We start from the raw sequence: 27,780 nt of genomic DNA, 5'->3' as shown, positions 1-27,780 counted from the left end.
TTCTCTTTAATATTTTTATCACCTTGAACTTATCTCTCTTCCAAGCATTAAATATGGTTTTCAACATTATGGCAAATATCCCGTATTTAAAGAATGAAAGTGAGAATACTTTGTTCAGCCTACATTTTCATTTGTGTGGTTGACCAAATTTTATGGTTCCTGAAGGAGTGCTTTCACCTAGCCACACTTCACCTTGATTTTAAAAGAATGTAATTTAGACTAAATACACTTGCTTTTAAAGGAGAGATCAGGTATACTGCATGAAAACGTAAAAAAATTTTTAAGCCTGCTGTAACATGAAAAGATTTTTCAGTGCAAGCTTAAACAAAATGCTTTCTTTAAACTGTTGACCTTTTGGAAAATACTGAACAAATGAGAAGGGGACAAAACCTCATTGTGTGCAGGCTAAGATAATGTATTTTTTTTTACTAACAAACTGTTTCTAAAAGCTAAATTTCCTATGATATAAAAGCCAATCAATTAAGACTTAAAGGACAAATCAGTTTAAAAAAAAAGCCTAATGGCCTTTTAAATATGTTTTACCAATGAGAAATTTATGAAGAGTATTTTTTCAGCCGTCATTTTAAGGAAAAATATTCGTGTACCACTTAGCCAAATGTGACTAAATGTGAACACACTGACTTAAATCCATGACACACAGAAGCAAGACACTGTTCAGCAAAACGCTTTTTTTAACAAACAAAATGGACTGGGTAAAAGTGACTTACTCTTCTCAGGAAACAGAAGTAGTAAATTTCATTTAATCCTTAAGGTATTTCTCAAAAGTCTGATTCAAGGAAGGAAACAGCCTGAGGTGGTTCCCAGTTTGGCACGGAATGACAGCTAGCTTTTGATCCTGTTCGGGCCTTACTCTACATAATCCTTATTTTTTTTTTCAATGTAGATGTAAGCTGCTTCCTTTTGGTTGTTGAATTTTTCTTACTTTTCTATAAAAGATAATTGAGTTATTTAAGTTTGGCTCTCCGCTGCTCAGCTTAAGTGGAGGAGACGTGATTGCAGTAATACAAATTCCGGGAAATAGGATTTCTTGCCTTCCTCGAACACTGGAAAGTCATCTGTCCCAGCAGACACATCTGCAGCAAGGCCTGTGCCATGCAGTTCAGACTGATAGCACACTGAAATGGGGGAAATGACATAGGAGCAGTCAGAAATATAAATAATAGCCTTAGCCACTTTTCATGTGCTAGAAAGCTTTTGTATTTAAAAAACTTCTAATATAAAAAGACTGATTTATTGTAGTGGTGATGGGTGGTTTAGTCACTAAGTCATGTCCGACTCTTGCAAACCCATGGACTGTAGCAGACCAGGCTCCTCTGTTCATGGGATTTTCCAGGCAAGAATACTGGAGTGGATTGCCGTTTCTTTCTCCACAGGATCTTTCCAACCCAGGAAACAAACCCAGGTCTCCTGCATTGTAGGCAGATTCTTTACCGACTGAGCTATGGGGGAAGCCCTTATTGTAGTTGCTACACATAATGGAACGTTCAAACCTTAAACTTTGGGAACAAAACATTCAAACAATAGTATAGTATCGCTGACTCAACGGGCAGTTACTTGAGCAAACTCCAGGAAACAGTGGACAGAGGAGCAGAGGAGCCTGACGTGATGCAGTCCATGGAGCTGAAAGAGTCAGACGTGACTTAGTGACTGAACAACTAGTTTACAGGGAACACCCAGAAAGTTCATTTGCCTAATCCAAAATAGTGATAAAGCTGATGAATTAAATGTTTCACCAGCAGTTCTCTTTTGGCCAGTTTCGTAGTTCATGACCAAGGTTTGATGTGTGAAAAGAAATTGCTAAATAAATCTTCCTTTAGGCTAAACAACAGACTTATAATTTAGAGGAGATAAAGCTGTAAGTGAACACATAAAGTCAAACTGTTCATTAGAAATGAAGGGAAAAGCTTATCCCTGAGAATGATCTTAGCTTTGCAAAGATGCAAATTCAACTTTTCATGTGTTTTATCTACTTAAAACCAAGTCAGGTTTTCTTGGGGAGCCTGTGGTATTTTCATTCTTGCAAATACAAACCACAAATGCTCTAACATCTTCCACATGCACCACTGCTAGGATGAACATCAAAGTCACTGACTGCCACACTTCACAAAGGATGGTTTTTAGCTTCAAGATTTTAGATTAACTAGAGACAGCCTGTATTTGCATATGTATGTCAATCATGCCACACAGAGAAAAGGGTAAATATTTCTTTTTTTTTTTAGGGTAAATATTTCTAAGTTTGTTCTTTGTTCAGAAACTGTTCACAAATGCTTTTCCTTTTGTTCATCAGATGGCTGGCCTAAAGTACATCTAGATAAAAACTGGCTCAGGCAAGCATTTAAAATGTCCACATTCCCCTGTGGAAGAGTATTCAGAATTGTTTTTTCTTGTGGCCTCTGAAGCTGTGGGAGGCGAATGTGGGCCTTGGGATGCAGGTTACTGATACACCACCACAGGTTCACACAGCTTTATCATCCTGCAAAAGTTCTACATCTTTCAGGTGCTGCTCAGATTCTTGGGTTAACTTTTTAGATCTGTTCTGTAGATGAACTGCCAATCCCAGCCTCTTCTGTGAGCTTTCACGTTCACTGAATTAAACATGTGGTTTCTTTCAAGGGTCCTGAAGTCAACTTTATATCCAGTGTATTTTTTAGACTGGTTTTTCCTGTTACCAGGGCAGAATCTAATGCACTGAGAAGCTTCCTGAATGATTTACTTTCCACATGGCTGTTAAGGTAACTGTATTTGTTTCATCCAGAAACTGCCTCTTCTTTTTGAAGGGTTCATTAAGTTTCTCTTTCTCCTCTTTCCAACAAAGTTCTAGATTCCCTGTGGTGATCTCTTCAGAGAGTCCTCTGAGTATCAGATATGATACGTCTGAATGACATGCCTCAACAAACCCTGAGGGATAACACGGAAAGACATTCCAAGGAAGCTCCAGACTGTCTCTGAGGTCAGTACACCTCTAGCCCTACACCTCACAGTTTTTAAAAACAGCTTTACTGACTTACACAAAAAAAATTGGGAGGAGGGGGTGGTGGTGGAATGGCTTTATTGAGAGATAATTTGCATACAGGTAAAATGTACAATTCAATAGATTTCAGTATATTGAGTTGTGCATTCATATAAATGGAATTAGACAATATGTAATCTTTTGTGACTGGCCTCTTAATAATGTTTTCAAGATTCATTCAGGTGTAGCATGAATCAATACTTCATTCCTTTTCGTTTGCTAAATAATATTTTATTGTATGGGTATACCACATTTTACTTAGTCCATAATCAGTTGATAGGCATTTGGATTGTCTACTTTGTGGCTCTTATGAATAATGCTGTTTTACCCTTTGGGCAACTGGACAGTCTGTTTCCAAAGTGGCTGCACAATTTTATAGTCCCACCAGCCATGTATAAGGTTCCAACTTCTCTGTCCTCACAAACATTTGCAGTTACCTCCCTTTTTAATTACAGTCATCCTAGTAGATGTGAATAGCATCTCTTGGTGGTTTTGATTTGCATTTCCCAGATGACTGATTAATGGCATTGAACATCTTTTTATGTGCTATCTGTTGTACTATCTGTTGTATTTTTGCTTCTTACAAAATACTGCTGACACATCCAAAAACATTTTCAAAATACCGGGTGTGTTTTTCCGTGCTAAGACAATTGCTCTGATGCACTTTTCCTGGCTCTCTCTCTGATATGCTATGCTCCATGTTCTGATATTTTGCTCAAGGGTTCTACATATAAACAGTTTCACTTGGCTTTGGGCTGCCCATAATTGAGCCTAAGCTCAACTATACACATGGAGACTTTGAAAACCTTTCAGAACAATGCTGTAGTTAAGATCTGGCCAAAGCAAGTGTTTTTTCTAACTCTTTGAGCTGCATATTGCCTTGAGTAATCATCATCCGGATTGTATCCTGTAGAAGAAAGTGATATCTGGTCAGTTTTAATTGGTAGAACAAGGTACAGCTCTACCATTTCATCTGTTAAAATTAAGAATTAACACTGAGAACTGGAACTGCTGTACTTTAGGAAAGCCCAGAATTAACAATCAGGGGTATACAATTGTCTGACATGCTTTCATATATCCCAAACATACTTCCCAGACTACCATGCTGTAATATTTATCTTTGTGTGTGTGTGCATACAGGTATTTGGTTTAACAGAAAAGTTGGGTGATGCCACTGTAGAGTGTAGATAGAACAAACACTGTAAAATTAAAATACCAGTTAAGTGAAAAATCAGTGACATTGAGAGCAATGATCAAGATAGATCATTTCAGTGACATATTCCAAGACAGCTACTAATTTATTAAAAAAGCTCACTAATCAAGCATCCCAGGTGGCACTAGTGGTAAAGAACCCGGCTGCCAACGCAGGAGACCTAAGAGATGCGGGTTTGACCCCTGGGTTGGGAAGATCCCCTGGAGGAGGGAGGGCATGGCAACCTACACCAGTGTTCTTGCCTGTAGAATCCCATGGACAGAGGAGCCTGGCGGTATTTCAGTAGATATTCCAAGATATCGTATAAACTTTAAAAAAAACAAACGAATCAGTACAAAAGGGTCTGGGTCTTCCCTCACTAGTGATCTTGGTCTCACCTCTTCCGTGGCACTTTTGTTTCTTTTGAATTCTTCTCTTGCCCAGTCCTTCAGGTATTTGCGATCAGAATCATTTGGAACTTGCCGAATTGCCTGCAAAATCCTTCTGTAGAGGAGGAGAACTTGCTGCCTTCTCATGAACTGTACAGGAGAGAAGAAACAGCAATTACAGCTGCACAATTGTCAGTTCAGTGGGTTCTTTTCTCTTTGGTCCTCAATTTTGAAAAGAGGAAAGAAAACCATTTTTCCCCCTAAGAAAACGGCAAGAAATTTACTTGGACTCATTTGTCAAATACAGGATCCCTTAAAGAGTACAAGCGACAGAGGAGTCTTTATAGTGTGTCACCAGGCACTGAGGTACCCACCCGGGCTAGAGATCCAGACCTCAGCCAGCCTCTCGCCTCTGCGACCGGAGAGCAGCCCCGCCCCGCAGCGCCTTCTGTCCGCCAGGGCGCGAAGCCCCGCCCCCCAGCCCGAGCCAATCAGAGTGCGGCGCGCATAGGGGCCTCATCCTCAGTCGTCCCTCAGACTCACTCTATAGGATGGGTGGAGGAAGCGGTAGAGAATCGAGCTCAGACCCAGAAAAGCTGCCCTAAGAGGCCCGCGAGAACAGCTGGTACCTGCTTGAGCGTTAGTGTTGCTGGGGGCAAGCGGGAAGTGGCCATGTCGTCCTGACGGCGCGGCTCGCCAAAGCCCCGGCGCGCAGGAGCGGAAGTTGGGGGGGGGGGGTGACGGGGCGGGGCGAACTCGGTTTCCTCGGAGACGGCCTGTAGCGTGTGCGCCTCCTGAAGAACCAGGCAGTCTATTGGTCGGAACTAAAGCCCGAGACAGTTTCTCCTTAGCCTGTTTTCTTATCAGAGAAATGGGATAACAGTTCCTGCGTACCAGATTGTTGTGAAAATGAAATAATGGTGAGGCAGTTAGCACAGTTCTCGACACGTGTTTGTTCTATTAAATGAAAGTTAAGGGTTTTGATGGTGAAGAAAACTATTCCTTTGGAGATTTAGTGTATATAGCTAAAATTACTAAAATTGTAAATGTTAATTTCTGAGTTTGTGTTCTGCTCTTCTCGTTTTTGCCCTGCTCTTTTCTATTGCGTTTTTCCTGGTGCTGTAGTCTTAACGATCGTCATTAGTTACAAGGTTTTAGGTGGTTGTCCCATTGCAGTTTTGAGAACTTTGTATCACTAGTAACGAGGAAACGAATATCCCTACACCTTAAGCTTTTATTTCCCTATACTTGTTTTTATTCTCCCTCGACTGAAGCGACTTAGCAGCAGCAGTACACTCTGTAGGCTCTTGGCGTGTATTAACTGTAAGAGGTTAGGGAATCCCTCCTACTTCCGAATTAAAATACGGCCTTAAATGTTCATAACGGTTCGTTCCCTGAGCATCTCCACTTGATTTGCTTGCTTGGAATCCTTCCCCTAGTTGTGTACTTCAGTGTGTGTGTGAATCCTTTCCCTAGTTGTGTACTTCACTGTGTGTGTATCCTTCTCCTAGTTGTGTACTTCTGTGTGTGTGTACCCGCCTGTTTTTTCTCATCTCTAAACTGAACTGATAGCATCTGCCAGAGTTGTTACTGTAGTATTGTATGTAGTGCACTGAGAACAGAACCTAGCACATGTAAGCACCCTAATGGCTATTACCAGGCATTGTGTGAATGATGTTGATGCCATAACCCACCCTTTTTCAATCCCATGGGCTGTAGGCCACCAGGCTCCTCTGCCCATGTCGTTTCCCCCGCAAGAATACTGGGGTGGGTTGCCATTTGCTCCAGGGCATCTTCTTGACCCAGGGATCAAACCCGAGTCTCCTGCATGCAGGCAAAGCCTGAAAACTTGTCTAATTAGCAATTCTTTTTTTTCCCCTTTTAACTATTAGTGAAATATCCCTTGTCACTTTCAGTTACACTTATTTTGTCAATTGTTATGACTTTGGTCCCTTTATGATGACCTAGACTTTTAATTTTATATGCAGTTTGCCATATTTAAAAATTTTTGATTTTTTAATAGAGCTTTTAAGTCTCTATACATTGCATTTTCTTATTTTGATTATTTTCATCTTCTCCCTTTACTTGTTAAAAATTTTTCTTTGTTCATGTTTAAAATATTTACTCCACCTAGAATTTTGTTTTATAGCATATTGGGGATATAAGTTCTTTTCCAGTTGTGAACTATAGTTTCAGCACCATTTATTAACCATTCATTCATCTTCCTGTGGAGAAGGCAATGGTACCCCACTCCAGTACTCTTGCCTGGAGAACCCCATGGACGGAGGAGCCTGGTGGGCTGCAGTCCATGGGGTCACTAAGAGTTGGACATGACTGAGTGACTTCACTTTCACTTTCATGCATTGAGAAGGAAATGGCAACCCACTCCAGTGTTCTTGCCTGGAGAATCCCAGGGACGGGAGAGCCTGGTGGGCTGCCGTCTGTGGGGTCGCAGAGAGTCAGACACGACTGAAGCGACTTAGCAGCAGCAGCATCTTCCTGGGCTTTGTGATGGTCTTGGTAAATTCTTTTAGGGTCTGAATAACCCTTACAGCTATTTCATCCAGGTTTCTGTTGTGTTTTCACTAAGCAGTAATACTATCCTATAGTATCTTGGAAGTGTCTATTTGTCTGTGACCTTTAGAAATGTTTTGTCATTTTCCTTTAAATCATCTTAGAATCTTAATCTATAAAGTAACGTGAGAACAGACATTTTTATACTATTTCTTCTTTTCATCCAGAAACATCCCCTTATGCTAGACACTGGTAATGCTCTCCTGAGTCATATATGCCTTCTGTTCTCAGAATCACTCTTAGGGTAGGAAGACATAAGTCTAAGGTAGTATTATAGATGCTGTCAAGGCTCCTACCATGGGAGCACATTCTTCTTCCAGGCCTTATCTGAGCTAAGTGTTCATCAGAAAGGCAAAGTGGGTAAGAGAATTCCAAAGAACACATGGAACACTGGCAGATTCTAGGGCTCCTGTGGTTTGCTGTGAGTAGATCAAATAGTGTGGTGAGGATGCTGGGAGAGAAGACAAGGGAGCTAGGCCAGGAAACAACAAATAGTACCTTCTTCACAGGAATTCAGAAAGATCTCCAAGGATGCTGTATGATGGAGTAAAGCTGGCATGGTGATTAGTAGTTTGAGCTACATTTTAAAAGAAATCCAGCTGCAGTACAGTACAGAGGACAGCAAAAGGAAGGGGCAGAATAAGATAAATGTCTAGAAGTGAGACCTGACAAGATTTGGGGTTTGGATGGAGATGGGAGAGCAAAGTGAGGCAGACGGAAAGGCTGAGTTCCACGTGAGAGACTGAGCGAGCAAGCATCCACAGTAGCTGCTTCTCAGTGACACAGGCATGTCACGCTTCCTAATCAACCCCCTCAGTTCCTGTGTCTGCTGCTGTGCTTCCTAACCTTTTCCCATCACAGCACAAACTGGAAATGACACTCCTCAGTAACCTGCTTACTCAAATTCTTCTCGATAGCTATTCTAGGGCCAAGGGAATCACTCATGTTGGTATACCAACTGGGATACTCCAGCTTAGCTGGTCTTGTCAATTAAAGGGAGATATGATGGACTGCATCACAGTCATAATGTGGGTTGTTACCTCCCTGCAGGAAGGTTAAACTTCCGGCCCCACAGAGGCCTTTGGCTCGTGATACATCGCTTCCACTCAGAACTCATCTTGGAGTAGTCCCTTACAAGCCACTGTGTGCGTCCACCATCCTGCCCTTCTTCTGCCCTGAGGCCAGCATGCTGAGGCTCACCCACCACAGACGTGAACACAAGAAACAGACCCTGGGGCTGTTTGAGGGAAGCCACGGAGTTGCAGGGTCACGACACACAGCATCAACTAGTGACAGCTGCCTGATCCAGCAGTCAAGACCCCTCGCACACCTTTTACACTCTTGTCATATTCCATTAAGAATGGTCATAAGTGACATCAACCGTGGTATACTTTTTAATACTTTTCAGAATACAAGCTGCATAGCTTTTTAGAATTAAAAAAAAATGATATAACTTCAGGTACATGCTTTAGGACACTTGGTTAAACAACAACAAGCAATCTGTGTCTTTGAGGACCACCTCAGAAGGGTGGCACACTTCACAGTGTAACTGTAACACACATGGAGATGGACGATTACATCCTGGCATGTTGTCTACAAAAGGACATTTGGACAGGCAGAACTTAAATAGAACACAGCACAGTTTCAAGTATTCAAGCACTGCTTTTTGGCCAAGTAAATAAAAAACTGCTGAAAAACCGCTGGTGGATTTCTGACTGGGAAAAGAGGTTTGGCTGCTCAGTTCTTCTGACACAGCACTTCTTTTCCAGGATGAGCCTGGCTCAGTTCAGCTTGAAAGCAATGTGAGGAATGACTCTTCCTCTTAACTGTTAAGAAAAAATGAACTAAAGAAATAAATTACTACAACAACAGGAACTGTGGCATTGAGAGAATGGAATAAACAAAGGGAAAATCATCTTTCCATCATTGCATAGTCTCCCGAAGCAGCAAAGGTGAAGGAGCACAGGGAAAAGCCCCTTCCTTCATACACGACCCGAGGGTCATTCTCTGAGGATCTGGGCTCCCATAATGTCTGGTTGCTTTATGAGAACACACGCAGCATGAGGTTCCTCCCCTTGGAGAGAAGGTAGTTCCTTTCACAAGAAGCATGGTAAGAAAATACACTGACTCTCTAAAAATAAACTGGAGCTGTCTCAGCCATTTGACGGCTTTTGGGTACACACTGCAGACTTAGCAAGGCTAAGCCATAGGGCAGGGTCAAAAGGGAGACTCCCTTTATTCAGTCCTTTGTCCAGAGGTCTGGCACAGTCCCATGTTCCCGGCAGCATCTCCTCGACGTGGTGTCCAGGGTCACTGTGAGGGGAAAAGGCAGCTGGGCCCAAGGGTAGGGTGCAGCCTCCTCTTGGGCCAGGGCTGCCCCAAGTATGAGACTCCTGCTGCTGTTCCTTCACTGCCCCAGGTTTGTTATAAGAACCGGAGCCCAGGCACAGCAGGGAGCATAAAGGCCCTGAAATCGAAACTTACGTTGCGATAATTTTTTGTAGCTATTGGGTGAATGTTTATAAATCAGGTCTAAGATAAAATACCATTTTCAAGCTAGGAGTTCAGAAACAGTTCTCCAGAAGGGAGCTCCTGGCAAGCAGTGTGACATTCTGAGCGCAGTTAAAAGTCTCACTTGGGACTGTGTTCCTCCTGCTCTATGCATGGTCAGAGGCCGTCACCAGCTCAAACCACTGCCTGAGAGCATCGCTGAGCGTCTCGGGAAGTGCGTTCACGTCGCGGAGAATTATGTAAAATGGGAATGGGAACTCTTCCATGTAAGATCGGATTTCAGGCATTTCTCCAGGCCCTTTAAATATCGGTACCTTAATGTCCAAGATAGAATCCTGGCAACAGAAAACATTTTGAAGAGAAAAATAAAATCAGCTCTTTTATGATCTCTTTTGCAGACAATAGGTTCCTGCATATAAAAGTAGCTCTTATTAAGGAAGAGGCAGATCTCTTTCTGAGTATCCTTTCCAGGCAAATGAACACCGAAAGGGAGGCAAAGGGGTAGATGAGCAAACCTGATTGCCCTATGATGGTGTTTCCTATTCTATACTTGGAATAATTCACGTTAAGTCTTCAACTTGCTATTCAGGCCTTAATGTGACCTGGAGAGATGGGACTTCCCCTGGAACAGAACTGCTTGTGGATACCTTTCATGTAGCCACCGATGCTTGCTCCTTTGAGGAGGGCACTGCTGAGATACAAGTACCCAGGAAGGCTGGCTATGTTTCCAGCAGATAAGGCCTGTCACAAAGGCTGCAATGCCTGTGGTGACGCTGTGCAGAGGGAGATGACCCTCCAGAGTACCAGTCATCACAGTGAGTGGTTCAGAGGATGGTCTCTAGTATGTATGGCTTTCGAGTTGTTACCTACAACCTCTCCGTGTTTGTCCTTTGCTGCAGAGTGGGAATAACCATGCCTACATCACCGAGTCATTGTGCAATTATATGAGAACGTAACTATAAGATGCCTCAAACAGCGCCCTTCAGGATGCCACGAGTGTTAGAGGAGTTCTCGGTATGATGGTGAGATGCAGGCCATTTTTCAGATAGAACAGCTTGGAGGGAATTCTCACTTTATCTCCAGAAAAGTGGCTGTTAGTAGTCACTCACCCGTGAACTGGGATTGTCCAACACAACAAAAATAACAAAGATGTTAGCGTTCCGGGCGGCCTGAACTGCTGCTAGGACTCTGTCTTTGCCCTCAAGGAAAAGGCCGCGTCCATCCGAGACCACCAGGAGGAGCTGGGCGATTTCTGGAGAGGAACACATAGCAGGAGGGGAAAACTCAAACAAGGCGAGAACTACCATGGTAAGACAGATTAGGCAGGCTTTCTCTGAACTAGTAAAACCAAACAGTTCTGAAGCTGATGAATTCTGGCACAAAGAGGGTCTCCAATTAGATCTATTACTTTGAATGTGTGAGGCAGAGACAAGGCTGTGCAAACAGTTCTGTCAACAAAACAATTTCCCGATAGTGTTTTGGGGATATGTCACATTTAGATCAACTTTGTTGTAGAACAACATGTGAGAATGAAAACACATGTTTATGGATATAAAGTATACAAAGAGCAGTCCTGAGCAGACCACTAGAAGAAAGTACCCAAATCAGAAAGGTGGAACTGTATCTTTCAGATTTCTGTCAATTTCCTGTACCTAAATTCTGTTTTTTTTTCCCTTCAAATTGACTCATTTAAACAAAACTTAAATAGACTAGACCTCTAAAATGAAGAGTGAATAAAAATGTTTAAAATTTTTTAGCACATTATATTTTCAGTGAAAATTAGCAAGTGTTGAGAGGCGTGAATGACCTGCTTCAACAGGTACAATCAGAATGGAGGATTTAGGAAAGGGTTAGAACTGGTGTGCTGCAAAAGCCCCAGTCAATCACGGATGGATTACCTGGTTTCTAAATTACACTGTCCTCTGCTTTCCTTTGTTACTAAAATATTACAGAATACTCTTTACATTTAATTCCACATACCTTGCTCCTTCCTTTCACAAATGAACTCAAATCTACCAAATAAAAAATTGCATGAATGTTTAATACCTCCCATCATCCCCTGTTCATGTCTTTTCCTATTGAGCATACACTTGCAAACATGGTGATGGGTACACTGAAGTGAGACAAGCAATTTGCAAATAATACAGGAGCAGAAAAGTGTTTTGTTAACAAAGACCAAAGAACACAGCTTACCTGGACTGACGTTTTGCGAGAGTTGCTGAGCGGCTGCAAACATGTTGGCTACAGACTCTAGAAACTAAACCAAAACCAGAAATAGACAATTAGAAAACTATTTAACTCTTTCCATTGTCACAGAGACTGAAATTACATCTGGCCCTTAAGTGATCATCTCAGATCTATAGGAACCAAACTGTCCCTTCCAGTCACCCGCAAAGGACTGATAAGCCTTGCCCCTGGCATTTGCCTTGGGTGCTGGCATTTCAAGCCTAGACCTGTATCCCTGGCATATACCCCACTAGCGTTCTACTAGAAACCCCAAAGAGGGGGAAAAAAAACCACTTAACTCTGGGGGATAGGAAGTCAATAACTCCCCAAATGAACCAAAGAGCTGTCTTTCAAGAAAGGAAAATAACTGAGCAAAAAAGGGCAAAAAACCCCTCACAACATGTGCATAAGGAAGGAAGTTAAATTAAGACAGGAATCAGGAGAGAATTCCTATCCCATGCTGTTCTGAACTCATGCCACCCTGAGCAAGTCACTAGCTTTATTTCACATCACTTCTCTAGGCTAAATGGTGGAGAGAAATTGGCCTTGACCCACTTGATAAGCGTACTGGGAGGTGGTTCATTTTCCTACAATGCTCCGAACTGCTCAAAAAACGTAGGGAGCCAAAAACTCAATGATGCAAAGTGAAATGATCTTTGAGTAACAGAAAAAGAGGTCACATGGTATTTAATAATGGAAGCCAAAGGAGATTCTATTCCAGTGGTACACAATCTGAGGTTTAGGACTATTCTCTATTGTAAATTTTACCATATTAGGGAGGAGAGAGTCCTAAAAATTATGTTTTTCCTATACCAGAAAAGGGCTTCCCTTGTGGATCAGCTGGTAAAGAGACTGCCAGCAATTCGGGAGACCTAGGTTCAATCCCTGGGTTGGGAAGATTCCCCTGGAGAAAGGAAAGGCTACCCGCTCCAGTATTCTGGCCTAGAGAATTCCACGGACTGCATAGCCCATGGGGGTGCAAAGAGCTGGACAAGGCTGAGCGACTTACACTTTCATACCGGAAAATAACTTCAGAAGACATGTGATCTCATCAACTTACCTGAGCAATCTTGGTTTTCTTTTGCTGGAATTTGCAGAGCCGCAGAATCTGGGACCCTGAGTAGTCACTAAACTGTTCGTGGAATGGATGTAATAGCTTTACAGACTCTCCAAAACTTGGAGGAGAAAAACCAAACAATGGGAATTACTTTTTGTCATGGCAAAAAAGGTTGGGTTTCCCAAAGGGATTAAAAGGCACCTTTACCTGCATACTGCAATCTGACCAACTTCCAGAAGGGTTAGAGCATTTCCAATCACAGCCAAAGACTCAAAGGCAAGCTGTAAAACAGAAAATGGAGGGTTGAAGGCATCAGGGTATTCTTGACACCAATGCCTTTCAACTCTTTATACAACGAGTCCCACAGGAAACGCTATTTGGTATGGCACACAGGGGAACACCATCAATATGGCTGTTCACCAACTCAGAGGCCTTGGTAGTCTTCGGCCCTGACTAATGCCACAGGCACCAAACCCAGTATCTGTTATAGTAGTAGGAAAGGTCTGCTTTAGCATTACCCAATATAAGTGATCTCCGGAAACTTGGTCCATAAATTATGGTTTCCCCCTGCTTTTTTGACTACATAATCTCTCATGGATAAAAGATTTTATTAGCCTATTTATTCTAATCTATGCATACATGATGGTATAGTTTTAGAATTTAAATTCAACTGGAAAGAAGATATTTATAGCAACTAACACCTACTGAACATGTATCAAGTACCTGGCACTGAACCGAGTGCTCTATATATGTTATTTCATTTAGTCTTCATAACAACTATGAGTTTGAGTTAAGTATTGTTATAATCCTTTTTTAAGAAGTAAAATTACCTGCCCAAAGTCATGTACTAAGTGGGGAGTTGAGACTTGAACCCAGGTTTAGATGGTATGCTTTTGTTTCCCAGCAAAGTGTATGTATAGACTTTAGGTTCTGCGGAACCTCCCACCACTCTCCATGTCCATGACGGTGGGTGGGGTTGTAAGGAACTCTACCCAGGCTCCTAAGCCCTGTTAATACTGACAAAACACTAACTCTACACAGACTTAAAGAAATGTATACTGAAGACTTTTTCTTAGAAAAATCAGAGATATTCAGATTCTAAACTGTGCATGGCCTAAAACAGTACAGTGCATCATGTTTTGTGGAAAATAAACATTGTCGGACTGACTTACCCTGCAGCTAGACAGCTGCACAGCAAGGCTAAGAAATACAACAATCTAAAAGATCTACAGTCTAAGAGACCACAATCTTAGGGACATCCTGAAATTGCTTTCGAACTGTTTAACGTTCAGGTCTTCTCAAATATGGTATCACATTCTCAGAACTAACTGGTATTCCAAAGTGCTTTCTGTCCAGATACGTTCAGGTGGCCCCAACCGTCACTGCACCGCTACTCCTTACCTGTTTGGTGTGGTTGTCCACCATGCTGGAAGAGTCATCGATAGCCAGACAGATTTGATACTGCCGTTTGCTAGGCTTGGTTCTTCGAAGCCAAATCTTGTCTTTCCGAAACTGGCTGGCAATGTATGGAATGACCTTCCGCATGTTCAGTCGCTTCCCAGTTCGATAGTCCCCTCTATTAAATTTAACCAAACAGAACAAAGATTAGAGCTAAAAGCACAGTAACAGTACCCGACAGCCAATTACACCAAATAACCAGTATCCTGGCACAATGAAGTATTACTGTCGACTGCGACTGCCTGGATCTTCTTGATCAGCAGCAAACAGATATGTATGTGGCAATAATGATTAGGTCCTTTTAGAAAATGTAAAACACTTTTTAAAAAAGGAAAAAAAAAGTTTGCATTAACTGTTAAGTGTTGGATTCTCTTTTCTGTTCTAAAACTCTGATTTTGGGCACCCCTTTGGACTTTCCTGGTGGCTCAGATGGTAAAGCGTCTGTCTACAATGAGGGAGACCTGGGTTTGAGCCCTGGGTTGGGAAGATCCCCTGGAGAAGGAAATGGCAATCCACTCCAGTAATACTGCCTGGGAAATCCTATAGACAGAGGAGCCTGGTAGGCTACAGTCTATGGGGTCGCAAAGAGTTGGACACGACTTAGTGACTTCACTTTCACTTTGGAAAGATCTAGGTGAGTGATGCGTGCAGCAAGTGAGTGACCCAACATGTAGAGGGTGAGCAGCACACACCCCCAAGGTTCAGCTAGTCTCCTCATCCCATTAACTAGTCACAGAAGCTTCTCTGTAGAGACAACAACATGGCAACAAGGTAAGGACGCCACACTGGTGCCTGTGCAGCAGGAATGGCCACCTAGACGCCAGCACCACAGCTGGTCGGTCCTAGGCTCAGCAGAAAAGGCGATGCTGGCATCTCCTCAGGGCGCCACGAGTGCCCCCAGTGCAGAAGACTTACTTCAGCTTGGCGGCCTGGGTTGGCTCCAGTATGAGACGAAGCTGTTCACACAGCTGTTGTGACAGAGGCGCAGTTAAGACCAGGTAACTCTGCCACATCTCCGCTGCGGCCTTCTCCTGTGACGACAATATGCAAGGTGCCTTTAGAATGTCAGAGCCAGGCAAGGTCATTACAGCAAGACAAGGGCTTGAAGCAAAGCAGAAGAAAACAACTTGCTTCTCTTGGCAAGCTGATTCACTTGGTTTAAAATGTCTCCTCTTCCACCAAAGCCACTAATTCACAGTTCCAATGAGAAAGAATGAAATTTCAATAAGGCAGTAAAAGATTGGAATTCATGACCAGATCAGTGCCTTATTCACATCTCCTATGAGGGGTACATAATGTGTACCCTTCACATGGAGAGGGAGCTGTGATGGTTAAGTTTGGTGTCAGGAGATCCAGCCACTTAAATCATGGGTTCTCAGGGTCTCGTTTCAAAAGCAAAAGTGACAAGGGCAAATCTCTCAAGTAACACCCTTAACAGTGTGCTTATTTCCTGGGTACAAAGCTCCATTTTTTTTTTAGGTCAATTATGGCACAGCAATCATTACATACATGTGATGAGAATGATGGTAACAGATGTATTTGTGTATACATATATACAATAAATTTAGGATGCAAGCTCACTAAAAAGGAAACTTTTGGTTAATCTACACTTCCACTTTACGTCAGCTGGCAGTGCTCCTGGTGGTCTATTCAGAGAGTGACATAGTATTAGACTTTTGTCCCACGTCTCAACCACTGTCACCTCCATTACTTCCATTACAGAGTGAGGAATGGAAGTTAAAAAATGAAACATCAGTTTTTGTTTTAATTAAGCTGTACATCTAGTGGCAAAGCAGGCTTTAAAATTATATTCTCCATATACTGGACTTCCCTGGTGGCTTAGATGGTAAAGCGTCTGTCTACAATGCAGGAGACCTGGGTTCAATCCCTGGGTCAGGAAGATCCCCTGGAGAAGGAAATGGCAATCCACTCCAGTACTACTGCCTGGAAAATCCCATGGACAGAGGAGCCTGGTAGGCTACAGTCCATGGGGTCGCAAAGAGTTGGACACGACTGAGCGACTTCACTTTCCTTTCCTTTACCAAGGTAACTGGAGTTAAGAACCTATTAGGTTTGCTGCATCTTAGAAAGTCAAGATATTCAGTAAAAGACCAGTGACTTACTTCTTCTGGGTTTCCAGATTCATGTGGCTGCCATGTTTCCAGCTGTCTCTCCAGCTCCTGTCTTAGCTCATTGACATCTTTTAAGAAGGGCTAAGAGGGAAAAGTCACAGATAGAGGAGACCCAGGTTGGAATCACTAATTTATTATCCTTAGTTGCCTTCTTCCCTGCAGTATGAACTCCCACAGAGATGCAAAACTTGAGCAAATTTAATGGCACAAAAGATGCCAGACAACTATTCTTCTCCTTCCCATTTTTTTGAGGGTAAGATGGAAAAAGGAAATTCTGAACATTAATAAATCCCAAAGTACCTAGGAAGGTATCAATAACAGAAATGTTCTTTGATTAATCTAGACTACCATTAGGTCAAACAGTTTGGGAAAACTCAGTTAATTGGCTCTTCCTAAATGAAAGCATTAAGTCAAAGATGCTTACTGCTTAACCAACATAAACTTAACTGAACTGCAGGCTCCCAACACAAGGCTGGTGAATGTTGAGAAGAAGGCCAGGCCCCCCACCGTGGCCAGGTAAGGACACAGACCTCCCACAGCGACTCTAGGATTGGCTGTTCGAAGTGTGTTACCTGCTCAGAGAGGTGCTCACACACCTGCCCAGTGTGTTACTTGACACACTCAGAAGTGTGTCATACCAACAGTACTCCTTGAAAGATCGATATGATATGAAGCCCCCAAACAACCAGATGCTTATAAAGTTTTTAAGAATTAAAAGTAACTTATAATTCCATATTGTCAACTTATTAAAGTGGTGATCTGTTAAAAGTTTTAGGACCTGGAAAATCGTGTCCACAAGTAACTGATGGGCTGTGTGAATGGTGGAATCTCGGCTTCTCTCTGGTTTCTCATTCTCTGTCTCCTCGTGTGATGGGTCTGTCCTGGGGTGTTGGTCTTCCTCTGTTTTAACAGTTTGGGTCTCCATCTCCATCTCTTCAGAGCCTGTTCTCACAAGGACCGAGTTTTACTTACCATAACATCAGAATGAAGACTGAGCCTTCAGTCACATGTCAATCTTACAGTCACTCAGACCTCCCAGCACATTAACGTGTCAGCTCCCTGTGTTCTTTCTCTCTGAGACAGTCATTGCCAATTCGCACTCCCTTAACTCCCCTCTCTCTCCACCCTGTTGTGTTCTGGGGAGGGGAAAGTAGGGGAAACTGTTTAACCCTGACAAGCCTTGTAGAACTGTGTGATCCATTAAACTGTGTGCATGCAGAACACTGATAAAAATAAAAATTAAAATCATGGTTCCATCTTAAAGATGAGGAAGCTGTGGCAAAGACAAATAATTTGCCTCCACCTATAAATTAAGTAAGACAAAGTCTGGATTTGAATCAAGGAAGAGCTAATCACAGAGCTATGTCTTTACTGTCCCATAATGGCAGTCTGTGATTCTAACGCCCCTGAGAAGAAGCAAGAAGAAGAAGCAGTTGTTGAATTTAGCAGGTTATTTTGAATTTGCATTTATTTCATTGCTGATGTTCTCTTTCCATGTGTGTTGAATACATTAAAAAAAAATGAACTGCCTTGTAATAGCACTTGGGGTCAGTTATGAAATGGAACAGTTATAAAATGTAAGAAGTTAGTGTTACTTTCTCACATGCATTTCCCTAGTTCTTTAAACATTTTATTGCATTTTATGCTAACATTGCATATTTTATAATTAAAAATACTGTTTCTCTAGTAATCAAGAATCTCTTCTGGTTATAACTGGAGTATGTGCACTGTTCTGTTTTCTTCTACATATTTAAGAAAGACTGCCAGGATTTTGTCTGGAACTTGGGCTTCTCCGTGAATGTCAGTGACCTGTAACACCACTCCCCCACCTTTCTACTCCCAAAGGAAGTATGTACAGGGGAGTTACTATGGACACATGAGTATCTAAGTCATGGGTTAGGACGTAAAAAGAACAGACCAGGCAAGACAACAGCACAAGAATCAAGGAGCTTAGGTGGGAAGGGGGTGTTCACCACAGAACTCACTCACCTGGCTGGGCCGTGCTCCCCGACTTGACCTCCTCTGGCTTCAGCGGCTCTGTGTCTACCGCTCTGAGCTCCTCCTGCTCCTCCGGGTCCACAGAGCTATCCTCTACCTCCTCCTCTTCGTGAGCCTTGCTGGAGTCCTTTGCAGACTGCTGCTGCTCTGTGCTGGCCACATCTGCCAACAAAGTGCATACACATAGAAAGCTTAGCTCTTTGCAGAACAGAGTCATTGACAGTGGGTGTGCTTTTGGTCAGAGATTCTACCACTGACTAGTTACGTGGCCTGGACACTGGACACAGTACTTGGCTTGTGAGCTGCTGACCTAAGTGTCTTATTTCCCTGCTTTCCCTAGAAACTGTAAGGGTATGGTGTAACTGTACATGTGACCACAGAACAGGATGTTCAGCTGCTGGGTTTTTATTGCTATGATCAGAGACTGAACCAGAATAAACGTGCTGAGTGCATGACTCAGAGCAGCTAATGGAATTATCCTCATTGCCAAGTCATGGGTGGAGAAACTGTAGTGATGAAGTATAACAGCGGAGGGTAGGGGGCACAGAAAGACAACGTGGGTATCCCAGCATCGTGACCCTGGACAAGTCCTTAAACCTCTTTGGCCTCAGGATGCTGATGATAAAATGGAGGCATCCTAGCTCGAGATTACTAGAGGAATCAGGCTGCAAAGCTCAGAACAGTGCTAGGCACAACATAAAAGCCCCATGTATGGCAGTCATCGTCGGTTCTGCTTCATTTTTCTTAAAGGTGGGGACAGGAAGAGAAGAGAGTAATCCACAGGAGAGCAGTCTTTTCTGTGTCATATTATCAATACCAGCTTACGTTAGGAACGAAACAGTGAAAAGTCACCCAGAGAGCTCGGAGGGGAGACTGAGTGATGACTGACTTCCTATACTGAGATCTTGTTTTCTTTGTCACTTACGCTCTAAACCACTGCAGAGTGACAGTGAAGAAACGTCTGCTACTCAGACCCCTGAGACCAGTGCTGGGTTTGGATAGCCAACCGTCACCAATAATATTTAAAAGGCTTCACTAGACCCAGAACCCTGAGCACTGAAACCCACTTGGCTACAGATACCTTTATTTCAAAACCAAATTGTATATCTGAACAGTTCTTATTAAAAGGAAACTCGTTTGAGAGGTCATTTCCCCTGCCTCTTAAGATGACTTTGTAACAACACCTGGCAGACACACAGTCAGCATAGGCGCTCACAGAGCTTGACGAGCGAGGGAGGGCCCCCAGCTCTGTACCGTAGGTCTGTGCATTGTAGGGCTCGCTGCCCTGTTTAATGTGCTCAAATGCTTCCGCGTCCTCCGCCTGGGCCTGGGGCTGGGACGGGTCCTGCTCGGCATGGCGCTCGGTGTCCATGGTCCTCAGCCTCTTATGCACACGCTCACTGTGATCACCCAGGGAGCGTTCGTTGTCGGCCTGCCCAGGTTTCCGCTTAAAACTCTGTGGGAAATATGAGGAAATTCATCAGAACTTTGTAATACAAAAAGAATAAAAATAACGTTTATCCTCAGGGGGCTGATTAAATTAGGTACAGCCATACAAGAGTGGAATTCAATGCAGCTGTTGATAGGAAGATCTCTACACATACAGAGCAATCTCTATGATATACTTTTATATCTGAAATAAAGGCAAAGAGGCAAAGAGACACTCTCTCATACACAGGTGCACACACACAAACATCCATTCATATGCTACATATGCAGTAAATCTCTTAGAAGACAAGACTGGTAGTACCAATATGCTCTGAGGACAGCCCCTTGGGTGGCTTGAGCACAGGGATAAAACGGAAGCTTTCTAGGGCATTGGTTTCTATAGACTGATTTTGTGTCACGTGCATAAATAGCACACCATTTTTAAAATCTTGTATTTAAAACAGAAAATAGGGAATTTGCCAGCATTACAGCAGTTCGAACTCAGCACTTTTATTGCTGGGGCTCAGGTTTAATCCCTGGTCAGGGAACTAAGATCCCACACGCTACGCGGTGCAGCTAAATAAAACAGGATCAGAATAGGATAGGACAGAACTGAATAGAATTAAAGAAACCAGACAGAGAAGAGAATGGACAGTGAATAGAGTGCTACCGGTTAGTAGCTTGGCAACACCACCTGGTTCTTAGGCTCTAGAACAAGAGCATCACGGGATCAGGATATGCGTTTGTCTGTCCCCACCAAGAAAAAGGGAAGAAGCCCAGTAGTCCTGGTCTGCTAACCAAGGATGCCATCATGGTGGGACAGCAAATGCTGGGAATTTTTTTTTTTAACCAGTGTATCTGGAGCATTATCTTACACGCAGCCTTCACCTAAGTTTAGTTGAAGAGCGATAGAGACCTGTGTGTTCTTCCTGGTGTGTTTCTGGGAGGCCATCCGCGCCATGAAGCTTGATTCGTGGCCTTCTGCCTGGTTTGCATCCGCAGCTCCACTGCCGTGTTCCTGTGAAATCCAAGCCACAGAGAGTGAGGGGCAGGAAGCGGAATAAGCACTTGGTTACAGACTGTGCTGCATACAATTCCCCTCAGTCACGTGCAGTCAGCCCTCTGAATCTGTGGACACAGAGGGTCCACTGCAATACACCAGTTTACATAAGGGACTTGAGCGGCCATGGATTTGGGTATCCGTGGGGGTCTTGGAATCAATCCCTGTTGGAGCCCAGGGGATGAGTGTGACCACACCTGCCTGTCTGCTCTGGAGCTCACCCGTTACTAACATCTGGCCTGTGGGCAGAAACAGAAGCACCTAGACCTGTCTGGTACCCTCTTGGGGGACTTTGTTGTCTACAGGAGGTAATGGCTCACTCTGAAAGCAGGACAGACCTCGATCAGAAATGAGGCTTCATCATCAACCAGCTGGGTACCCTTGAGACTGTCATTTAACTTTATGGAGGTTTATTTAACTCAGATACAAAATGGAGAACATAGAAAGAACAATACCATTTATTTTATAGGGCCACTGTGAAGATCTACCAGAGTAATGAAATGCTCAGCACCTCATGAACGGGTGCTGAGAAAATGGGTTAGAAGGGTAAGAGAGGTATAAACAGTTGTAATTACTGCTGAGAAAATGGGGGTTCAGAGACCAAGGGAGTCGTCCAGAGACGCCACTGAGCAGCAGGCCCCTTGACTTTCAGGGCTCCCTCCAGACTACTAATGCCCCAACTGCCGCTACAAAAGACACATCACCCCACATCAAGGAATGAAGAAGTGTTTTGCTTTTCAAATTAAAATGTTTGGCAGCCTGGTGAACAGTAAGGAAAAAGGATGCACTGTTAGACCCATATCACTGCATGAAACCTCAAGTCAACCCTTCTTTGCTTAGGAGCTTCGAAAACAGAATTTGAACCTGATTCTCCCACAGAGGACTACACTCTAGTAATTTTTCTCATTAAGCACATCACTTAAATACAGTGTGTAAAAATATTCTGCGGTTTGTTCCATATAAATATAGGTGTACGACCATTTTCTTAAAGAATGGGAGCTGGAGTTTTAGATGTCAACAACAAAAAAACACTACACAGCAATCACTGCTGCTGAACAGAACGTGGTTTCACACAGGAAGAGGAGGCCCTCCCAAGAGGCGGCTGGTGGAGACGAGGCCCTCACCTCCCTGCCCTGCTCCTTCTCGGGTGCGGCCCCAGCCAGCTCCACGGCCCGCTCGCTCTGCACGCTCTCCAAGCCTGTCTGCCCACAGGACTCGTGCTCTTTCCTCTCCGTGGGCTCTGGCACTGGCTCCTCCATGTCAGAGTTCTCCCCTTCTTCTTTTTCCTGCGTCTGCAAGGAAATCAAATAGCATTAAATGCTCTGAGGGGAGAAGATGAAGTGAGGGCCCCTCTCCTCACCGAGAGGAGCCTGCAGGGAGGGGATCAGCCACAAACCGAAAACTGCTTGGCGCTGTCACCTGCCTCATGGGAAAGCATCCTAAGACAGAGTCTAGCGAGAAGATGGTACTCTTCTCATCATTATCACTTTGAATAGAGGACAAGGCAGATCCGCCGTGATACCTGAGGCTGGAGACCTTGGTCAACAGGTGTGTCCTTTTCTGGGCTTTCCTCACTGGTGTCTTTGTCCTTGTCCTCCGAGGACAGCGGAGCCTCCTCTGTGTCCTCTTCAGGGTGCTCGGCAGCATCCTGGTCTCCGTCGTCAGCTCCGGTATCCATCTCTTCCTCGCCCTCCTCCCCCTTGTCATCTTCACTGTGGCCTCCCTCAGGCTGGGGTTGAGCCTGACCTTCATCCTGATCAGCCTCAGTCTCTTCATTTATGTCCTCAGCTTCATGACCTGCTTCTTCAGTATCCTTTGGTTGTTCTTTAATTTCCAAAGGATTCTCTTCTGGACAGATTAAACAAAAGAAAGAATGCAGAATTTAAAAACTAAACAATATGATTTTTTAAGATGAGATATAGTTACACAAGCATCTTTTTATTATTCTCAAACCAGAAGTTGGCAAACCATGGTCCGTGGCCCAAATCTGGCCATCTACATATTTCTGCAAGTAGTTATACTGGAACACCGCTGCATCCAATTGTTCACCGATGTGAACAATATACTTCATCTGTTTTGTATTACCTATGGCTGACTTCACACTACAAGAGCAGAACTGAGGATCTGCGACTCTGTTGCAGCTTATGACTAGCAAAGACTGATGTGTTTATTATCTGACCAACCCTTCACAGAAGAATTTAGCTACATCTGCTCTTCACTATACTTATATATTGCATACAACTGTTTGGATATCCATTAAAAATCCAAAAAGCCACCACAACAATAGGAATATTTTAGAACAGACAGGAAATGCTAGTCTAATTTTCAGTTATCATTAGGAATAACTAATGGACATCATTCCTTACCATACACAGAAAATACAACATATATTCAAATGGGAACAATCCTGTTTGAAAAGTTTTGTTTAAAAGAGCTTTTCTGTAATTTGGATACTTCAGAAATCAATTACTTTGTTAGTAGATAATTCTTTAAAATAATTTATTCTTCAGACTCAGAAAAACTAGTGGTTATCACTGTGCGGAGGGGAGGGGTAACACAGGAGCAGGAGGTGTTAGGTACAGACTGGTGATGTAAGATAGGCTCAAGGATGTATTATACAACACAGGGAACATAGCCAGTATTTTGCAGTAACTGTAAATGGAAAAGAACTGTATAAAGATAACTTGTTCACAGTAATTGCTTCTTAGTTTATATACATAGTAGCTTAAAATGAGCCTGGATATTTTTCTAGGGCAAAATAGCTTATTCAATTCTCAGTGAACTTTAATTTTATGCTTGCTTGACTATTGAATTTAAGGTTGAAATAAGCTTCCAGTATTATAAGGTAATGAAAAGTGCCTTAGAAGCAACAGCTTATACTATGCTTAAAAAGGAGAACTAGAGATTCACTGGGTGAAGAATGTTCTAAGCACAGGTTATCAAATACCTTAAATGTGAAAAAAGCATTTTACGTTTATGAGAGCCATATACTCACCTCCTGGATTTAAGAGATGTTAATATTTTGCCAACAAGTGTATCATATCTGTCACTTGTATTTAAGGAATAAAATAGTTCTGGACACAACTATCAGGGTTCTGGATGCCTCTGCTCTTCCTCCTTCCTCAGAGCTCATAACCTGAAGTTACCGTAAATTATTTCTGTGTTGATGCATCCATAAACAATATATAGTACTATTTCTTCTAGCCAATTTTCACATAAATAGTACCTCTCATTTATTCTTTTGTAATTTGCTCTTTTTGTTCTAATATGGTGTTTTTAATAGCTTTCTAAATATGTAACTGCCTCACTAAGAAGCTGAGTGAGGCTGTTGCTACCTTCCTGTCTGGTGACCCATCATGACAGGGTCTCCGTCACAGCAGCATCACCTACACCACCTCCTGACACCAGGAAGCACTCCCCAAGGGAGTCACACTCAGGGGGAACAGTGGGGGACAGACACACTGGGTTCCTGTTGTGCCAAGTGAGTTCTCTTGGGATTATTCAACTTCACTTCCCATTATGATTTCATATTTCAGCCTAAACACACAATATAAGCACAACAATCAATAACTTTCCTAGGAGGCAATTCCCTGGCAGTCCAGTGGTTAGGACTTGGCGCTTTCACTGCAGCTGCCCAGGTTCAATTCCTGGCCAGGGAACTAAGATCAGCAAGCTGCATGGTACAGTCAAAAATAATTAATTAAAACAAACAAAACTTTCACCAGAAAGCTAGTAACCGGGCTCTGCAACAGGCCTGACTCTACCTGGACTGCACAGTGTTTATACCAGTCCACGAGAGGGGCCCACGGTGAACCAGGAAGGAGGTAGAACCGCGTGTGACAGCACCACCTGGACACAGAGGCAGAGAAATACGGGACGGGAGATGACTGGAGTGACGAAGACCTGCTGGCTACAGGCTTCAGGTCTACTTGGAGGAGAAACGCAACAAAGAAAAAGCAAGTGATCTTATCAAGCTGGAATTACACTGATCAGACATGATAATGAGCTGGCCATGACGCTGGCCTGAAAAGGAATCGGTTATTGCTCATTTGCAGTGACTTTCAACAGGCCCTTTATGTTTTAAAAGACACACCTTCTCCATCTTCATGGTCAGTGTCCCCATCACCATCCTTGTCTTCACTGTCTAAGTTCAAGTCATCTGGAAGGTCCAAGGCCTCAGGTTCGGGCAGCTTTTCCTCGTTGCCATGGTAAGGATCCACCTCGTTCTCATCATATTCCCTCTTTGGGCAACAGAGATCAGGAAAAATAAAAGTAAACTTTTAAAAAGAATAACATTCACACATAACTAGCTCTAAACTCAGCTGACTCTTGAACAACACAGGTTTGAATGGTGCAGGTCCACTTATTCAGACCACTTATGTGGATTTTTTTCAATAAATATGTGCTATGGTACCACAGAGACTTGTGGCTGTTAAGGACCTGAGGCTGCAGAGTCCATGGGTGCAGAGGGCCAACAATAAAGTTACACACAGATTTCCAGCCTTGCAGGTGGTCAGTGCCCCCAAGGGTCAACTGTCCTTATGCTGAGAGAATACAATGTCTCTGGTCTAAAATTACCAGCACACATTAGAATTTTACCAATATTTTTACAGTTTTCATGTTGGAATGTCATGTTCACTTTTTGTGCACATTCTCCATAGATAGGAGGTGCTGTGTTACCTATTTCAAAGAGGACATGGAAGTTTATGGAAGAAATATACAAAAGGACTGTGGGTTTTAGTTTCTGAACTATACCAGGAGTCCCAACAGAACAAAGCTCATCTCATCGGTAACCAGTGGTTAGATATTTTATGTTCAGTTAAGAGGCTCTATGACACATTCCTTTATGAGGCAGTGGGAAAACAAATGATAAGTAGGAAAAAATACGTCCTGAGACACCCTGGGAGCTGTGCATTGCAGTGGTCTTGGCCTTGAGTGAGAAGAGCAGGTGGGTTTTGAATCCTCATTACCTCATCTATTTGTTCATTAATTTTGTCTTGGCCTCGTCCATCCTCATCAGCTTCTGCTTCTTCCTTTTCCTCCTTCTTATCTTGCCAGGTTTTCTCTCTGTTTGACTTGCCAGCATCTAAGTTGTCATCTTTAGCTACAAGCTCAGAATCTTCCTAAATATCAGAGGAAGAAAAAACACATCATCATCACTCTCAATCTAAAACACTGCTTTCACTTTACTGTCTAACACGGCTCCCAGACATGTGCTGGGCCAATCCCATGGAACCATCCAGCTGACGGGGCACACCTATCATCCTGGAGGGAACAGGCAGGACAGCCCAGGTGGCAGCAGTGACAGCAGGGCAGGGAGGGGTGTCTGAGCTGTGGGATGCATCACACCCAGCCCTGGGGTCCCCTAAGCTCAGGGCTGGGCAAGTGTGGTGACCACTGGCAGAATGAGATATAGCATCTATAACGAGTGCTCCAATTTCCCTCCTCCGTAACACAAGGGATGCCTCAGGTCAGGCTACTCTTTGAGCCATGAATATAATCAAAAATCTAGACAGCAGGAAAAAAACAGAAAAATAGAGATGGAAGAAAAACCAAGACATAAAAGAAAGAGCAATGAACGACAGGGAGTGGTAGTGGGTAGGATGACTGCCCCTCTCATCGTGGGGACAAAGTGATGGGGGAATCTTCTTCTTACCTCGTCCATTCCTGGTCCTGTTTCTTCAGTCTTACTGTCTTCCTCCTCATCTTCTTCATCGTCATCATCACCCCAAAGCCGCTCATCTAGTTTGTCAGCTTCCTCACCATTCAGATCGCCCATCTGTTTATCTAGGTCTCCAGTCTCACTATCTGATTTTTCATCATCCTCTTCTGAAAGGGAAGGCACTCAGCTCAGTTCGGCAGATCCCCAGACTAATCTGTTCCTGTGTGTGTGGGAGAGGCAGGGACCCGGCCAGGATCCTACTTGGGATGTGCTGCAATTCTACAGAACGCCCTACAGGCAGATGCTTTTAGGTGTCCTGAAGCACTCCTACTGTGTCTGCAGACTAGAAGAAAGGAGGTCTGGGATGTGTGATGGTAAAGGACTGTAAGGAGGGTGGTAGAACAGCTGTCAGGATGTCTCATTCTGGTGCTGGGAGAGTTCATTATGGGTCCCAGCAACCTCACTGGGTTTTGGTTTCTTACCTGGGAAATGATCAAGGGTGGTCTACAGTACCTCCAAGGTTCTTCCCCATCTCCAACCTGTTCTCTGCCAATGATTCTGTCTAACATCTCAAATCATGTGTCTCGATCAATTAACCACAATTTTCTATCCTTGCTCAAATAACCAGACTTTTCTTTCCTTTGTCTTTGATCAAGGTCTGCTTTGACAAAGGTTATACTCTTACACTTACTTAGGCATGCATACCTTCTTCTACTCTGAGGTTAGCTATCATTTCTGTAAGGTATTCACTTAAAATAACACACTGTATTTCAAATTAAGCTTTGGATAGAAATTTAGGGCAAAAGTTGAATTATGGTAATAACATGACAGATGATAATGTGCTGTAAGAAATTATTATTAAAAAAAAAAGAAATCATTATCAAGTAATTTTCAATGACATGTAATACTCATAAGTTAAATGAAAAAAGCAGACTGTAGAAACATTCATGGTCTCTGTGTGTGTGTGTGAATATATATGCAATAAATGGAAATACTCCAAAATTAAGTGATCTGGGTGACAGGTACAATGGTATTGATTTGGTTTCTGCATTTTTATTCCAA

At 43.1% G+C, this 27,780-nt stretch overlaps 2 protein-coding genes across 4 annotated transcripts in view; both read right to left on the bottom strand.

The window, feature by feature from the left end:
* Positions 1-3,053: 3,053 nt before the first annotated feature.
* On the bottom strand, positions 3,054-5,310 carry LYRM2 (LYR motif containing 2). Its single transcript, XM_086317743.1, has 3 exons — positions 5,242-5,310; positions 4,622-4,762; positions 3,054-3,938 (listed from the first exon to the last, which is right to left on the bottom strand). Exons 1-3 carry the CDS (start codon positions 5,284-5,286, stop codon positions 3,858-3,860), a joined length of 267 nt encoding a protein of 88 aa, XP_086173869.1. The 5' UTR covers positions 5,287-5,310; the 3' UTR covers positions 3,054-3,857.
* Positions 5,311-8,557: 3,247 nt separating this feature from the next.
* MDN1 (midasin AAA ATPase 1) overlaps positions 8,558-27,780 on the bottom strand; it is a 140,565-nt gene continuing 121,342 nt past the window's right edge. For 2 of the 3 annotated variants that reach the window (XM_086317723.1, XM_086317724.1), the window contains 17 exons: positions 26,713-26,885; positions 26,027-26,179; positions 25,150-25,297; positions 22,579-22,904; positions 22,181-22,348; positions 20,913-21,014; positions 19,823-20,024; positions 18,560-18,730; positions 17,349-17,512; positions 16,562-16,651; positions 15,354-15,469; positions 14,382-14,556; positions 13,188-13,261; positions 12,984-13,098; positions 11,891-11,954; positions 10,807-10,949; positions 8,558-10,032 (listed from right to left, as the gene is read on the bottom strand). In XM_086317723.1, the coding sequence (XP_086173849.1) occupies positions 9,844-10,032; positions 10,807-10,949; positions 11,891-11,954; positions 12,984-13,098; positions 13,188-13,261; positions 14,382-14,556; positions 15,354-15,469; positions 16,562-16,651; positions 17,349-17,512; positions 18,560-18,730; positions 19,823-20,024; positions 20,913-21,014; positions 22,181-22,348; positions 22,579-22,904; positions 25,150-25,297; positions 26,027-26,179; positions 26,713-26,885 (2,573 nt within the window). In that variant the 3' untranslated portion in view covers positions 8,558-9,843. Of the gene's footprint in view, positions 10,033-10,806; positions 10,950-11,890; positions 11,955-12,983; positions 13,099-13,187; positions 13,262-14,381; positions 14,557-15,353; positions 15,470-16,561; positions 16,652-17,348; positions 17,513-18,559; positions 18,731-19,822; positions 20,025-20,912; positions 21,015-22,180; positions 22,349-22,578; positions 22,905-25,149; positions 25,298-26,026; positions 26,180-26,712; positions 26,886-27,780 lie in introns of those variants that run through there. The other variant, XR_015133133.1, reaches the window with a different exon arrangement.

The sequence above is a fragment of the Bos grunniens genome, chromosome 9, assembly GCF_055505025.1.
Source record: "Bos grunniens cultivar Pamir isolate PY7600 chromosome 9, Bosgru_T2T1.0, whole genome shotgun sequence".
NCBI classification, from domain to species: domain Eukaryota; kingdom Metazoa; phylum Chordata; class Mammalia; order Artiodactyla; family Bovidae; genus Bos; species Bos grunniens.
The sequence above is the reverse complement of the archived record's forward strand: the minus strand, read 5'-3'. Positions and strand labels throughout refer to the sequence as shown.

Bases quoted from the DNA above. Each gene is read 5' to 3' on its own strand.
- LYRM2 (XM_086317743.1), bottom strand. From the start codon at position 5,286: ATGGCCACTTCCCGCTTGCCCCCAGCAACACTAACGCTCAAGCAG. The intron at 4,763-5,241 runs GTACCAGCTGTT...TCTCCTGTACAG, and splicing joins CAACACTAACGCTCAAGCAG to TTCATGAGAAGGCAGCAAGT. The intron at 3,939-4,621 runs GTGAGACCAAGA...TTTCTTCTACAG, and splicing joins ACAAAAGTGCCACGGAAGAG to GATACAATCCGGATGATGAT.